The sequence below is a fragment of the Dipodomys spectabilis genome, unplaced genomic scaffold, assembly GCF_019054845.1.
Source record: "Dipodomys spectabilis isolate Male_0828 unplaced genomic scaffold, ASM1905484v1 ptg000018l, whole genome shotgun sequence".
Lineage (NCBI taxonomy): Eukaryota > Metazoa > Chordata > Mammalia > Rodentia > Heteromyidae > Dipodomys > Dipodomys spectabilis.
The window spans coordinates 20,549,257-20,566,791 of NW_024870695.1; the positions used below are offsets into that span (position 1 = coordinate 20,549,257).

General features: G+C 36.3%; 1 protein-coding gene across 1 annotated transcript in view; it reads left to right on the forward strand.

Annotated features, from left to right (window-relative positions):
• The window catches only part of Ankfn1 (ankyrin repeat and fibronectin type III domain containing 1), a 154,112-nt gene that overhangs the window by 19,479 nt on the left and 117,098 nt on the right, over window positions 1-17,535 (forward strand). The window contains exons 4-5 of the mRNA XM_042674067.1: window positions 9,254-9,448; window positions 11,411-11,524. Of these exons, the coding sequence (XP_042530001.1) occupies window positions 9,254-9,448; window positions 11,411-11,524 (309 nt within the window). The remainder of the gene's footprint in view (window positions 1-9,253; window positions 9,449-11,410; window positions 11,525-17,535) is intronic.

Genomic DNA, 17,535 nt, shown 5'->3' on the forward strand with positions numbered 1-17,535 from the left:
ACATCTGAAATGTGTCTATGTGCAGACAACGGATTTTTAATAAAAACTGTCAAATTATACATACATCATGAGGGAAAAGGTAGTCTCTTCAACAAATAGTATCAAGAAAACTGGATATCCTTAGCAAAGAAATGAAGTTGGACAATAATCACACACTATATATAACATCAACTCAATTAAAGACTTAAATGTAAGACACGAAATGTATACTAGGAGAAGAAAACAAAGAGAGAATTCTATGACATTGATCTGAACAAATTTTTATTTTTAATTCAAAAGCACAGGGAACAAAAGAAAAATACACAAATGGTATTCATTAAACTAAAAATCTTCTGTGCAACAAAAGAAACAGCAGTGGGGAGAGACAACCAACAAAATATATTATGGTATTTACAAGATACATTTGATATATCCAAAATATATAAGGAACTCAAACAACTAAAAAAAAAACCCACAGAATTCAATTAAGGAGTAAGCAAAATATATGTGACATTTCCCCAAAAGAAGATGTATAATAACCAAGTATATATGAAAATGATGTAATTTAAAAGCACAATGAGATATCATTCCACATCTGTCAAAGGCAATTTTTTTGTCCAATTTCGGGCTTGATTCAGAGCCTGGGTGATGTCCCTGACTTCTTTTGCTCAAGATGAGTGCTTTATCTCTTTGAAACACAGATCCACTTCCAGTTTTCTGGTGGCTAATTGGAGCTAAGAGTGTCACAGACTTTCCTGCCCTGGCTGACTATACACCATGATCCTCAATCTCAGCCTGAGTAGCTAGGATTACAGCCACCAATGCCTGGTGACAATTTTCTTTATTTTCTTCCTTTCTTTCTTTTTTGCCATTCATTTTCTTTTAAAATTTTTATTGTAAAGGTGATGCATAGAGGGAGTTACAGTTGCGTAAGTCAGGTAATGAGTATGTATCTTTTTGAACAGTGTCACTTCTGCCCTCATTTTCTCCCAGGTTTTTTTTTTTCCTTCCAGACCCCTCCCCGACAAGTTGTATAGCTGATTTCAACATAGTGTCTAGTGAGTATCACTGTTGAATCTGTCCTACCATATTTTCCTAAAGCCAAAATGTTGGTGAGAATGCACAGAGAAGGGAACTCTTATAATCTGTCAGTGAAGGTATAAAATGGTACAAACATGGAAAATGTATGCATAAAGTTTCTTTCAAATAATTAAAAATAAATCTAGGGATGTAGTGCAGTGGTACTTAGCATGTATGTGCTTAGCATGTATGATATCCTGTGTTTGATCAGCACTCCCAAAACAGCAAAAACAAAAACTTTTAAAAATAAAATTACCATATGATTCCACAATCCCACTTCCAACTATTTATTCAAAATATCTGGAATGTCTATCAAAGAGTTATCCAAACTCCCATGTTTACTGAAACACTATTCACAATAGCCAAATTACAGAACCAACCAACTTTAAAGCCTATTAACAAAACAGATGAAGGAAATGTGGTATATCCACAAAATGGAATACTACTCAACCTACCACAAACCAGCTTTAAGAGACATTCCTATTAGTGAAGTAAACCAAAGAATTTTACACCAAAACCTGAGTTATGTGTAAACACACTGAAACCATGCTTTTGTGTACATATTTTGGAATATTTTGGTCATGATTCTATTAACTGTCTTAGTTATACCTCATTTTGAAATGAAAATTGATCTCATATTAAGTTCAATTATTATAATGGAAATGTTTCAAAATATGAGTTATTAATGGACAGAATAAAATGCATTACTGCATTACTCTAAAAAAACCTGTCATTTGGGACAATATGAAGAAATTAGTCTATCACAAATTGAAATTTCTAAATATGAAATTATATGAAATTTCTAAATATGAAATTATATTGAATTTTAAAGGCTTAGAATAAAAAATTATAAAATATCTAAACTGGTAGGGGAGAATGATGGAATGAGTAACACGGACCAAGATATCTTGTACTCATGAACTGACATTTTGAACTGAAACCCCTTAATACAACCACTGAAAGATAATGTTGAAAGTGGTAACATTGATCAAGATAGATTTGTATCTTGCTTTGTAAAATATCCTGCTCTGTAAAGTGGCAATTCACGTGTACAACTAAAGATAATTTTAAAAATATTAAAAGACAATTTTAAACTTAAATTAAAAAGCCAGGTGCTGGTGGGTCATGCCTGTAATCCTAGTTACTCAGGAGGCTGAGATCTGAGGATCATGGTTCAAAGCCAGCCCAAGCAGGTAAGACTGTGAGGCTCTTATCTCCAGTTAACCACAGAAAACCAGAAGTGGTGCTGAAGCAAAAAAAAAAAAAACCTCAAGGACACTGCCTAGGCCCTGAGTTTAAGCCTCACAACTGACCCCAACCAAAAAAATATTAAAAAGCAAAAATAAATCTCTGAGTAAGTTTACATTGATTACCTGTTGAAGAAATATTTTGGATATATAACTAAGATATATGAATAAATTTTATTTCATCTCTTTTCCTAGTGTTACACTAGGAAATTTAAAATGATGTTTCTCACTCAGTGTCTATGGAAAGTGCACACGATATTGGCAGAAGACATAGCTGTCTCATTTTGATACTGAGTAACCTGCTTTGGATATCCTGAATAATTCACTCAAGTGTTTTGCATATTTGATTTTGATAATTTGTGCATTTTTCCCTTTCAAGTTGGTAAGACCTAAAAGCAGGTCACTAATGCTGGCTTCTTAAGTATTCACTAATTACAACCTAACATGTAACAGGGACTTTGTGAGTCCATGTTCTGCTGGAAAGCGGCAGAGGAGAACACTCTACAGCCCATACCTGCCTGTAACGAGTTCTAAGGGACAAGAAAGTTCTATATCAATTAGAATGAACCACTTCATCTCCAGATTTTAAAATCTTTCCAGAATCCCATTCTCAGATTCTTGGGAAAACCTTTTTTAAAAGACCACAGGTTGAGAACCAAGAGTAACCAAAGTTTTGAGTTCTGAATCTTAACAAGTAAGCTTTTGTGATGTAAGGGTTTTTAATTTAACTCATTCAATTGTTAGAATGATTCAACACTACTTTTTTGATATTTCTACCTTAAAACCAGTCAGTTGTTAGAGAAGATTTTAATTTGTGATTGGCATAAATTCATTAACTACCCTTCTTAGCTAATTTAGAGGATATTGACTTACAGTGAAGATTTATACTTAAATGACCTTGTTTTGTCCTTGAAATAATAAACAGGATTGAAATTGACACCACTTATAAGCATATTTTATATTTCTAAATAAGAGCTGCAATTATAAAACTTACTGAGGCAAGAATTTTTTCATAGAAGAACATCCATTATTTAATAAGAAACAAGTATTGGAATCTATTTTCAAAAATATGAAATTAATGAATGCAATAATAATTATAATAATACTAACCTCTAGTAACTGAGCACTTCCTATGTAAAGATGATCATAAATTTATTTCAGCTTGTAGGATGGGTGCTATACATATGTATGCCAACCATACATCTGTTAGGCTGGCACATGATCAATAGAATTATCTCCACTTTAGGAAATAATTGAAAAGCATATTTAAGCTCAACAAAGGAAACTATTTCAAATTGAGAGCAGTATGAGGATGATTGAGGCTCTCTAAGTAAGCATTGAGTTTCCCTCGTGAAGACCAAACACACCCATCTAGTACTGGTTGTAAGTTTAAATGATTGACAGGCTTTGGACATTGCTATCGTGGCAAACTGTCTACCTTGCAAGAACAAGGCCCTGAATTCAAAACCCAGTACTTGAAAAAAGGTGACTCCTACCGCCTTATTTTTATTAATAAAAAAATAGAAAATGTAAAGAAGGATTGCCAATAGACACACAAAGAAATGCCAACCTCTCTAGCCATAAAAGAAATGCAAATCAAAACAATACTGAGATACCACCTCCTCGGTTGGCTATAATCAAGAACTCTAATAACAACAGATGCTGGAGGGGATGTGGACAGAAGGGAACCTTACTGCATTGTTGGTGAGAGTGTAAACTTGTTCAACCACTTTGGAAAGTAGTATGGACTACATAGAGCTCCCCTATGACCCAGCAATCCCACTTTTGGTCATTTACCCAAATGATCACAAACAAGACCATACTAAAGCTACCAGCACAACTATGTTTATTGCAGCATTATTTACCATAGCTAAGATATGGAACCAACCCAGATAGCCCTCAGTAGATGAATGGATCAAGAAAATGTGGTATATATACACAATGGAATTCTATGCCTCCATCAGAAAGAATAGCATCGCCCCATTTGTTAGGAAATGGAAAGACTTGGAGAAAATTCTATTAAGTGAAGTAAGCCAGGCCCAAAGAAACATAGGTCCCATGGTTTCCCTTATTGTAATAACTAGTATATGTCTGAGACAAGCAGAAACGGTCAGATAAATTGATGTTAGGTGAAATGAACCCCAAGATAAGTATTCAAATGTTTTTTTTCTTTCATGCGATTGTTTCTAACATATTTATAAGATGATTTCTTTGTTGCTTTGTATGTCCCTCCCCCACGGTATAACCCCTGCTCTCACTGTATTTGATGTTGATATAATTAGTGGAGGGGAAGGGCAAAAACAAATTGTTTAAATATGGATACAGGTGGACCCATTGCAACAATGAGATATACAAGACTTTATGTCGAAAACGAACTTTACAACTTTGGCTGGGAGGATGTGGAGGGGGAGAGTGGGTGGGAGATGGGAAGGGATGGGGAGGGTAAACAAAGGAGGAGGCAACAATGCTTGATAAGAAATGTACTCATTATCTTGCCCATGTAATTGTAAAATAAATAAATATATATAAAAGAAAAAAGAAAATGTTAATAATAAAAATAAAAATTTGTTGTTAACTTACAGAATGGCTTATCATTAACAATATGCTAAAGTATCCATTTTTCCAAGAAAGCCAAATAAATTGTACCCTAAAATATTCTATTTAAATTAGTTTAGACTCTATCCTCATTGGTATTTCAAGCTTTAAACAATTAGCAACCACATTCAAATGCATCTACTTCAGGGCAAAGGTAAGATTAAGAAATACTAAGTAGTTGGCAATCTGTAGGTTAGATTCTGATGCTAGAAATTTATTTAGTTTTGGATCATTATTTATCTCAAGATTTAAACAGTAACTGTAATTGTATTCTTTGAACACCAAGTTCTTGCCTCACCTCCCACCTCCATCCCATAGTTAATTAGTTGGGCAAGTCTTATAACAAATACCCACTCAGAAGCACTGGGTGGTAGAAACACTGTTGATAATTAAACACCACAATAGCAGGGAGCCTGTTTCAGGAGATGTAGAGTGGTCTTGCCCCAGCTGGATGCCCTGCCACACACCCACAGACCCTCTATTGTACTAGCTGTGGCTGCTCAGAGGGACAGTTGCTTGGCTGGAGAAGGGACTGACTGCATTGAAAGAAAAAGCTAAACTTAAACCTGGCAAAATATCTTGAGTATTGGACACAGAAGGGATTATCCAGTAGGTAGAAGTAAAAGAGAAGTGGATAGACCCAAGGGAAAAAGAAGTAGATGGGCAGGAAGATCAATCATAAAATAGACATAGCCTTTCTATTTTCTAAGTCCAAACAGCCTGCCAAAGTGAGTTCAGATAGTGATTTGAAAATTGCAATACATACATAATAGCTTGATTCTTATTCCATTTGCTCTGGAGTAAGCTCACTGAGTTTTTTTTAAGGATTTTAAAGAAAATTGTAGATAAATCATTCCATCTATTTGGGTCTTAGTTACCTCATCTTTAAAATAATGAGACTGAAAAAAAAATCCCACTCTGGACTCAGATAACTAGGAATGGGGTTCACAGAACAATTTCTAAAGTGTCATAAAGTCTATAACATTTTTACTCAAGATAAAATTACCAAGTCTAATATAATTATCACGTTCACTTGCTTCTGCTTAAAATAAATTAGTTGAATTAGCTTGATATATCATCTGAACAGATGCTTCTAGTTGCAACTAAATAAGTTATTAATTATAGAAACATTATTATTTTATAAATCAGCTAGTTGGTTAGCAAAAATCATCTTTCAAAGGTGAGTGTTTTGTTAAGCTACTAAAAATCCATAGGAAAAAAGTAAAAATTTCTTGGTAAAATGGTTGAAAACCACAAGCTCCAGTGCTTCTTGACTTGTCCACACAATTACCATTAACAACAGATGCCAAGTGAATGCAGTCCCAGGGATATTTGGCTACTAAATCTTAAAAAGGCAGAGATTTACATACAACTTTTTATTTTAAATTTTTTAGAAAGTTTTACATTCTCTTCCATAATAAATATGCTTGTCTCAAATTTCCAACTAATATAATTTCATCAAAATCTGTGTAGTAATTTGATACTCCAGAAAGACATGAGCACTCATGTTGTGGTTTCAGAGATTGTCCACTGTATCTATCCCCAGCCTAGCCACTACCAGTACCTCATCACACTGGAGCTGAAGTACCCCAGTCTGAGGGGCACAGGGACAGAAATAATCTAGGAATGCTCACCTGGTTGTAAAAGTCTATAGAGCTCCTTTGTTTAATCTCTGAAGGAGCAAATGCTTTATGGTAGAGACACAGAATCCCTTTACCACAATAACTGGAATTACACATTTAAAGCCTCAGAGGAAAGGAAAGGTACAGAAACAAAATGAGTTATACTAGAGAGAGTAGGAAAAATGTCAGGGGTAGTCCAGCATAATTCCAGAAAAGCTGCCCATCTGAAATGCCACCTGGAATTCACACTAGTAATAAACTGTTGTGGATATAAAAATTAATAGGAGGGATTTCATAGTATTAGAAAAATTTATTTTTATAAATCATGTGTCTATCACCCAAGTGTTGACGCATGCATGCAATTCAAACATCAGACTTACAATAAAAGGCTTACTGAATAACTTAACAAGGACAATTCCCCCATTTTCTCTATAATTTGGAGTGGAAGGAGGGGGGCTGTGGGTAGAGGGTGCAGTTACTGGGTCAATTAATCAACCTGAAAACTGTGACACAAACTCTGACGCCTAACCTATGTCTAAAAATACACAAATATATACGAATTTGTTTTAAACTGTCAATGCCTATATTTAGGACCTTCCCAGCAAGGCTATAATGAGACTGTGTTTGAGGGTTTCAGTCATAGCAGACTCTACCATTAATCTGAAGTTAGTTAAATTAACAGCATTTAGTACTGACTTGTCAATCTCACTACTCCAGGAAATTGCACCTTGAGGCTACTAATATTGCCAATTTTTCCACTGGAGTGTGCACCGTGTGTGTGTGTGTGTGTGTGTGTGTGTGTGTGTGTGTGTGTGTGTGTTGTGTGTGTGTGTGTGTGTGTGTGTGTGTGTGTGTATTTTTTTTTCCAAAACCTCCATGTACATACACCATCATTGCTTCCCTACATCCACGGTACTTATATTATCATTTATTCTGGCCTCCTTTAGCCTTCCCAGGGGATTTTGCATAGTTGTAGCTGCTCAGTGAAAGAGTTTTTTAGCTTTATATTTATTTGTTTATTTTTCTGTCATGGCTCATGACTGAGGCTTTTAAAAAAAAAGTGTGACAGTATTTAGAGTACATGATTGACTGCTACAACAACATTCATTAACCATGACAAATCTGTAGCAAAACACAGTTCTGAGTGTTCTAAACAGCAACTTGACGAAGAAAGAAGAAAGAAAAAGAAAGAGAAAAAAGACTCAACTAATTTTTCATTCACTTCATCTGTAAATAAATTTAGACTGATGGTGTTCAGGGGCAATAATGAATTAGTATTTATTTCCTGTAATTAATGCAAACACATCTATGAACAGAAAATATGAAGATATAACCACCTAATTTCCATTTCAAAATATGCCTAACAAATTTTCACTTGAGGTATCTTCATAATATTTTCCCATTTGATTAGAAGGCTGAAATGGATGGATTTTTTTACTACCTGTATTTCTTTCCCCTACATTTCCCAGGCAGAAATACTGTTTTGATCGCAGGTATGTCAAACACATTTCAGCAACAAAGCTGTAGACCTTGACTCAGATTTATTTTGTTATTTGTATGATTTATCATATTCCCATAATATGGCTGTCTCCTACCTTACCATTATGCTGGAGAGGTACCTCTCAACTGACCAAGTAACCACCTACACAGACCTTTATATGCACAGTAATCACAAACAGACCCCAAAAGTGGCCTCAAAGCCTAACACAAGACTGGGCAACTTCTACCATTCACAAACATTCAATAAGACAAGGGTAAACTGGGTAACCAATATGATATAAATCAAATGAAGAATATTAAGCATCCAGTAAAACACAAATGTAAATCCACATAGCCTCTCTTGGCAAGAGGTGATACTATATTAATGCCCCCTTGAATACAGGCATGTCTGGAGAAGATCCATTCCTACAGTTAGACCATAATCAAAGATCAAATTGCTCAAAGACCAATATATGATCACAGCCAAGTAATCTAGCCACTGAAACTCACTAGCTTAACTGTGGCATCAGTAAAGAGACACTGTGTTAACAATAAATATATTTATGAATAACAAACTAATTATCTCTAAGATACGTGTGCAAAACAATCTATATGTTAAGATGGATGTAATAAAGCAGAAGTTGTAAACCACTTTGGTGGAATGTAATTTGCCTGATGAGTATTTCTTTTCTTTTCTTTTTTTTTTTTTTTTTTTTTTGTCAGTCTTGGAGCCTGAACTCTGGGCCTGGGCATTGTCCCTCAGCTCTTCCGTTCAAGGCTAGCATTCTACCACTTGAGCCACAGCACCATTTCTGGCTTTTTCTGCTTATGTGGTACTGAGGAATCGAACCCAGGGCCTCATGCATGCTAGGCAAGCACTCTACCACTGAGCCACCTTCCCAGCCCCGTGACTAATTTTTCCTAGGGCCTTTCTGGCCCTACAGAACATTGGCCCCTAAGTGTGTGCCTTTCTAAACAAATCTGTGCAATTATAATTATTTGTGCCAAGCAGCTGGTTGGGATGCATGTGACAGAGGGCCTGAAACTAATGGAAATATTTTATTTGATTAATTTAGCACTAACTCCGGTTGTAAATGTTACTAATTATATCTTATGGAAATAAGACAGTTGCTACTCACCACAGGTCCTACTTTCTCTAGGATTTTAAAACCTATAGTGGACTCTCAGATCTAGCCCGCCCATGCATTAGCATATCTCCAGAAAGGAGTTACATTATTTCTTTCCCCTCAGTTGTCAGCCTGGAAAGTCGAGCAATGCACCTCAACACACTGGTTCAGGAGGCCCAAGACAGAGTGAGTGAACTGTCTGCCCAAGTGGAAAATGAAGGATTCACTCTGGACAATACAGAGAAAGAGAAACAACTAAAAGCTTGGGAGTGGAGGTACCGGCTCTACAGACGCATGAAAACAGGCTTTGAACATGCCAGTAAGTATATGCAGAGGGAGTCTACATTCAACTAGGCTAAGCTTTGGTTTGGGACAGTCGGGCCTTCTTTCACTCATCATGGATGGCTGTTGTTAATCTATTTGGAGTAAAGGTTCTGGGACGCTGTAAAAGGGTATTTTGTCTTGCTTGATTTCCTGGCTCCTGATAGGTTCTCTAACCACAGCCATGAATGTTGGTGCTTCTGGCCTCTTCCCATGCATGCTGTACTCACCAAGCCCTTCCCACCCGATACGCCCTAATGCCTAATGACTTGGATGGTCCAAAGTCCTAAATGCTCTATTTTGGGATGTGGAGATAAAAAAGTATTTTTTGTTTATATGTTTCTGCTTCAAGTTTAAGGTGTTTTCAACTCCCTATTGCATTTTTTTTAAACAGAGGGCTATAGACAACTTCAATTTATACAAGCAGAGGACAGTCTGTAAGTCTATGGGTTGTGTTTTTTTGTCTGAATTTTTATTCCCTTTAGCAATTCTTTGTTAGTTTAAGAAAAGCCTTTCTACATAATATTCATAAGCTAGAAATATTGCTGAATGCAGCTCCTAATATTAAAACTGAATACACAACTCTAATACTTGTAAAATATTAAACTCTTATTCTAGAAAATTTCATCTTGCTCTAGAAAGAGATTTACTAAAAATCAAATATACAATTCAAACATTTCATTCTAGAAGGAGATTTTATTTAGAAAACTAAAAGTTACTACTTGAAAACTAAGGAGTTAATGAATCATTTGAAAATTCTCTGTACTGACTGTGTGACAGAGACAAAGACTAAAGATAGTGAAAACATAGCTTTCTTAAGTAGTACTATATACACCAAACCTAGACCTGGCCCTTTTTCTAAAGCAAAAGACTTCAGCCATATTGATGAAAAGATGCTTCCTTTATTAATGTTCTTCTCAGCAATGCTGATATGGGATTTTGACCACTGAGCAATTGCTAGTAGAAAGGCATTAGCAATTGTGCCTTATTTAGACAAGAGTCTTACTTGAATCAGGCATATTTTTGGACACGATATCATTTTTTCTAAGTTTCTCAGGTGTAAAACACTGGTGAGTATGAAGGAATACCTAAAACCATCACCTGTACTGTTAGGACATTCCTCTGTATGCTTTGTTTTGTTTGTTTGTTTGTTTTGTCAGTCATGAGACTTGACGTGTAGGCTTGGAGCTGTCCCTCAGCTCTTCAGCTCAAGGGTAGGTAGTGTGCTCTACCACAGTGGTAGTTACAGTTTTCTGGTGTTTTATTGGAGATAAGAGTCTCATGGACTTTCCTGCCTGGACTGGCTTTGAACCGTGATCCTCAGATCTCAGCCTCTTGCGTATGTAGGATTACAGGCATAAGCCACGGGCACCTGGCCCTGTATGTTTTTTTAGTTACATAATACTACCCAGCATAAGAGGAGGCAGTGTAAAAGCAAAGGGAGTAAGAATTTGAATTTTGGGAGAGGCCCAGCATTAGGCATTGGAAACTCTGGGCTTTCATCTGGCTATGTATGTCTTCATCATGTTCATGAACAACCAGTTTGACCATTTGAGGCCACAATTTCGTCTTTCTCTTCTGGCAAGATGGCCAATAGGCCCAATGAAATGATTTATATGAAAGTACCTTCTGAATCATTAAAGGTCTCCATGTGAATAGGAATCTGTTATTTCTTTTTGTCCTTTATTTGCTAGCACAGCCCAACACCCATTATGTTCTCAGGACACTTGAGGAAGGCTTCCTTTAACCCTTCAGAAAATGTCCTAATGCTCCAAGAAGACCATGATGGCAGCAAATAAACATCATTGAGTCTTTTAATGAGAACATTCAAAAGCAAAAGCTACCAGGCCATGCAAATATTCCTATAGTGTGTTTTTCATGGTATCCATTAAAAAGGTAGGAACATTTTTTGAAAACTATTTGCAAGGCTCAGATCCTTGTGTTTTGCCTTCTGTCCTAGGAGCCCCTGAGGTGCCAACCAATGCATGCCTCATGGTAACCAGCAGCACATCACTCACTGTCAGCTTCCAGGAGCCTCTCAGCGTCAATGCAGCTGTAGTGACCAGGTATAAAGGTACTGAACTCCACATCTTTCCTCCTTGTTCCTTCCTAGAAAGGAAGCTGTGGTTTGGGGATTGTGCACTTTTCATGTGTTTAGTTCTTCTGCTGGAATGTTTTAGCCCAACTGCTTTTGGAGTTGGAATATATATTCATGTACACTGATGTTAAGAAACAATATGGAATGGGCTGGGCAGTTGGCTCAGTGGTAGAGTGCTTGCCTTGCATGCATGAGCCCCTGGGTTCAATTCCTCTGCACCACATAAGCAGAAAAAACCCGGAAGTGGCTCTATAGCTCAAGTGGTAGGGCACTAGCTTTGAGCTGAAGAGCTCAGGGACAGTGCCCAGGCCCAGAGTTCAGGCCCCCACGACCGACAAAAAAGAAAGAAAGAAAGAAAGAGAGAAAGAAAGAAAGAAAGAAAGAGAGAGAGAGAGAGAGAGAGAGAGAAAGAAAGAAAGAAAGAAAGAAAGAAAGAAAGAAAGAAAGAAAGAAAGAAAGAAAGAAAGAAAGAAAGAAAGAAAGAAAGAAAGAAAGAAACAATAAGGTGACTGAGAATAACTCACAAGAAGAATGAACCATGAGACCAGGCTGATATCGCAAGCACTTCAATATGCCACACATGTTTTCAGAGGACTTACTCTGTAGAGACCATAGGCTTGTGATATGGAACATACTGAAAATCAGAAGCCAAGAGGCTAAAATATGGAATATAAAAATGAGGGGGGGGGAGATTGTAAAACAAAAAATAAAACTAGGTGAAGTGAACTGGGCTCAGAAAAGAACAAGAGTGATAAGTAAAGGCTGCAGGGTAGACGTGTCATCGACAGAAGTTAGTGGACCTGGTAGACAGACAAGAGTTGGCTGGAAGATGAAAAGAATCATGAGTACAGATATAAAACTAAGATAATACCAGGACAAGTAGAGACTAAGTGATCATGTAGATCATGTAGAATGGACAGGAAATATAGCATGGCTTCTCTAGAGTATGGGTCATAAGAAGGAGCAGTGAATATAAACCTAAAAGTAAAATTAAGGCCAGTAGTCAGATAGAAGAAGGTTTGAAATAAAGGTCAAAGTTTAAATTTTATGTGATAGAATTCTACAGTTACTGAATAAGATAGGAACAAGACCTCAGGTAGACTTTTGAAAGTTTGAAGTGTTAGTATTGGGTATGAAGTATTAGAAGAGATAGGGCTTAAAATAAGAAAATGGATCAGGAAGGTATTCAAGAGAGAGACTGACAGCCTGAGTTGGCTACTGCGAAAGCACTAGGAAAGGAGAGGAGCCAGAGGAGGAAGCCACAGTGAGCCATAACGATGATGATAGTCCACGTTTGCAATGTGCCTGTTTTGCACCAGGCACTGCTTACATGTGAATTTATTAACTCTGTCCTTGCCTCAGCTGCCTTATAAAACACACTTTGGATTCCCAATGTACAGATAAATAAAAAAGAGGGGAAAAAATTAAAGAATGTAACTACTCAAAATAGCGTCCAAGTCATCACAGTATGTTGATTCCTGAATGTGAGAAATGAGAAGGAAAGAAAGATATTTTCCTGATTCCCAAGAGGATATGGAAATGCTCTGACAAAGCTCTCCATACCTCATGCCAAACTTCAAGGCCACTACTGCAAAAAATGCCCACATAGGACATTTGCCTTCCTTTCTCTTCCCCAGGGTCCCATCTCAGGATATGTTATATATCTCTACAGACATTATTCTTCCTGTTCCCTATAGCTTTCTGGGTATTTAGAATTCTCCACATAACTTTCTGACTGTACCTCCATAGGTTACTTTAATTTAGGTTGACCTGATTATCACTGAATTTTCCGTATCAAACAGAAGACAGCAGTAGAGTATTAACAATAAATAATATATAGACAAAGCTACCAAGGATAGCTTCCTGTAACCATCCTCTTGGTTGTCTCATTTGGAGCAAGTGTCTTCAGGCAGTTACATGCACATTTTCTGTTTTCTACCACTTTCTACCACAAAATTTGATGAAGGGTTTCATCAAGGCTGCCCAACTTGACATTTCCTTCCTACATTTGATTAGTGAGCTATCAGAAGCTAATTTATCCAAATGATTAGTTATTAAATACTTGACCATAATTCCATTCAATTCAATCAGCATTCCCATATTAACAGTTCTCATCTCAGGAGACTTGACTTTAGGAAAGCTTGAAACAAAAGGTCACAAGTGGGTTCTGGTATGACAGGACAGGATTAATTAAGCATTATAAATAGAATTGCCTCTTCCATTATGGAGTAAGCCTCTTTGTATTGACTTCTAAGAGCATAAATGAAGTCCTTAACCTGACTGTTCTCAAGGTCATTTAAAATAGTTGACAGCCTACAGTGCTCACAGAGACAGCGAGAGGGTTTTTATGTTAGGGGCTGAAATAATTATTCCATTGTGGAAATACTAGCAAAATTGGTTTGAGATGAGGATATTTTATTTGCTTTTTTAAAAAAAAATGAAATCCACAGAATGAAATGGCAGTTATCTAACTGATTGGAGAGAAAGGTCAACCCTTAATAGATGAAGTTTGGCAAAAAGTATCTCACCTGCTCTCAAGAATTTCTGAGTTTGGTAAAAACCTCAACCCCCTTTAAACAACTGAGTGTTCCTCCTTCATGCTTAAACTAGTGTATACTTGAAAGAAAATTTGGATCCTTCTGTTTTTCCATTTCAACTCGCCAGCTTTCTTTTTAGGAGTTTGTTGATATACAGAAATCTCTAATAGCATCTTTTTACAAGCCTTCTTCTGACTCTTGGACCATGTACTAGGCTCACTGCCACCAGAGCTTGGAGATTAAAGGTGTCAATTACAGCTTAAAGCAAGAAAATAGTTTTCAGTGAAACCCACTGGACTGTCTACATTTGCCCTAAATGCAATAAAACAGAGAAAGCTCTAGCTATGTCCTCATTGAATTCAAAGAGCTCTTGCACCTTTCAGTCTCGTCACACCAATTCCCCTGGCTTACAGAAAAGAAAAAAATACACTTATTTCAGATGCTTTGATGCTTTGGATCACTGCTAGAACTTTGTTCCTCTTTTTCTCCTCATGGCTAGGTAGCCTACGTGACTCTCATTTGCAGATTATGTTGTTTCTCTGAAGGCTCAAAGCAGAAAATATTTACAAATGAGATTTTGCTGCTCCTTGCAAGAGTGCAGGGGAGTGTGGATAGAAAGGCATCTTATAAAAGGCACAGTGGGGACTTTATCTTCAAGTAAGAGGTAAAATACTTTCTAGCTTTTTTGTTTAACTGGAGCTTGAAGGGGTCACAGCTTTGAAGTTTACTAATTGTAGCAGGAGCTGCACAAAGCCTAGGACTTTAAGGAGCATGGGTACACATTACTTAGTAATTTATATTATTTTACCCATCTTATTACGTTTCCCTCTATAACTTACAGTTGGAAGGATATTTGTCTAGGAAGAAATAATTTCATTTCAATCTATAATTAGTTTCCATCTTAAGTAATTTAATAACTAATCTAATCTAACATTAAACTTAAAGTAGCTACTCCTGTTACTAGGATGGAGTGATACAATTTCTTGAAGAAAAAGATCTGTAGCTTTATTTAGCTCCTTTGGGTTCAGTAGGGGAGCAGAGATGAAACCAAAGATTTCCAGATGAGAGCAACAAATAAGGGCAGAAATGTTATCTTTTGAGGACCTAAAATCCAATGGATGAATGTTTTTTGCATGTGAATGTAAATTAGAAAGTGCACTAAGCAGCTAAATGACTGATGATGGAAATGTAGTAGGTCTAGAGAAAGTAGGACAGGAAAAGTGAAAAGCCAGTCTATGCCAGAGGCATTTAGTGCTTAGTTGTCCTGTTTTCCCTCCATGAGTTGCTGAGTTGTCCAATTTATTCAGAAACAATCCAGCCAATTTATTCTGAAACAATCTCATGAACCTTTTTGCAATAAGCCATGTTATAAAGAATAGCACTGCATTTTTTTGTATTTTCATTATTTAAAAGGCTTTAGCCCTCAAACAATATATTACATAGTTATAAAACAGAAAAGATCATTCCTTCTCTATCCTTCCCACAACCTCACATCTTTATCACACAGCTCTTCTTTATAATTTTATAAATCCTTTATTGATGGGTTAAGCACAACAGCTATGCAATCACATACCATGTAAGAAACTATATTTCAGTGGAGAACAGACCACATATACCCTAGTAGTATATTGTGTCACCTACTGGGATAGCAATCTTAGTTTGTATAAGGACCCTCTTTGATGTCCACAAAACGATTAATTTGCCTAACAACACGTTGCTCAACAAGGGTTCCCATAGTTAACTGAACTATAACTGTAAAGACAAAAATGTATAGCTTTGTGTGATCTAATATAAATATTATCACACTATTAGTCAGTTTTCATTATTATAATGATACCCAAGAGAATCAACTTTAAAGGAAGATTTATTCAGCTCTCAGTTCCATAGTTTAACTTATTTGGGGGCCTGTGGTGAGGCAGACTATGATGGGGGGAAGCAGATGACAACACAGAGCTGCTCAGCTCACAGTGACCAAGGAACAAGAGAAAAAAGGGGGAGAAAATAGGTTGCAGCATCCCACTAAATTGATCACTGGCCTCACTTCCTTCCACTAACCCCCTCCTCATACAGGTTCCACCACCCCTTACTAGTGCCACAAAGTAATGCCCAAACCTATACAGCATGAGCTTTGTGCAGGCATTTATGATCCAAGCCATTACACACATACTTTTTGCCTAATCCTACAGTTGGATATTTTCAATTCAGTGATATTTTTGCAGTGCATTACAGGTCATATGCCTCTTTTTATGTCAGAATATTTGGAGCATATTCTTCATTCTGTTTAATAGGTGTACAGTATTACTCATCCTTAGAGTGCAATTCTTCTACTGTCAACATAAGTTGTCTTTATTTTTTCTACTGTATAACAATACAATTCTTACATACATACATGGATATGTATTATGTACACATATATATTATCTGTAAGAATCTTTTTCTCCTAGATTAGCTGAAGTAGAAAGGTCTATGCCTGCACACACTGCATAATTCATCTGACTACTGTTCTGATACCAGGCAGTAACTTTACAACATATTTGAATGTCTGGTAGGACAAGTTCTTGCCCATTGTAATCTTTTTCAAAATGTCTTTGATATTCACATACATTTTCTCTGCCAAATGAATCTTAGAATTGACTTGTCAGGTTCAATTTTTAAAATCTTATTGGGCTTGCATTACCTTTATAAATGAACTTGGATATTTCTCATCAATGAGTATGCTTTCCTTATCAAGTTGAATCAGTTTAACAAATCTTTATATGGGTTTCCTATAACTTCAGGGAGTTTTGGGCCCAATATACTGTACAACTTTTGTGGTTGTCATTTCTCTAGTTAATTATTGTAGGTCAGCAGAAGGATATTGCTAATTCAAAAATTAATAATTGAATTCTTTCCTAAAAGTTCAAGTACTTTTTTCAGTAGGTTGATTTGCATCTCAGCCTTTTGCATATCATCTTCAAGAATGATGCTTTGTCTTTTTCTTTCTATCATTTTCCTTCCTTTTCTTGATCTCATCTCACTGACACAAACCAATGTAAATTCTACTTCTCACTATATGCTGACTAGTGGCCAAAAAAAGCTGTCATATCTGCTTTTGTCAAATCCACCTAATACTTTGCCATTAAGTATGCTGCCTAGTAGGGATCTCTGGTACATAGCATTTACCAGATTAAGAAAGTTATTTTTTTCTAGATTACTAAGAGTTTTTGTCTTATTCTATTTTATATAAAAAATGTTAAATTATGACTTTTTCTATATCTTCTAGGAAATCATGTTTTATCACCAATATATGACTACTGACAGTGAAAATAGCATACATAATTTTAAAATCTCTGAAATTATCACCCCTTTACTAATTGAAAAGTTGTGTGTGGCTATTTTCTGAGAATTATTGGACATACGGTTATTTTAATGGGTTTTTGAAGAAATAACTTTTTGATTCATAGAGCCAGT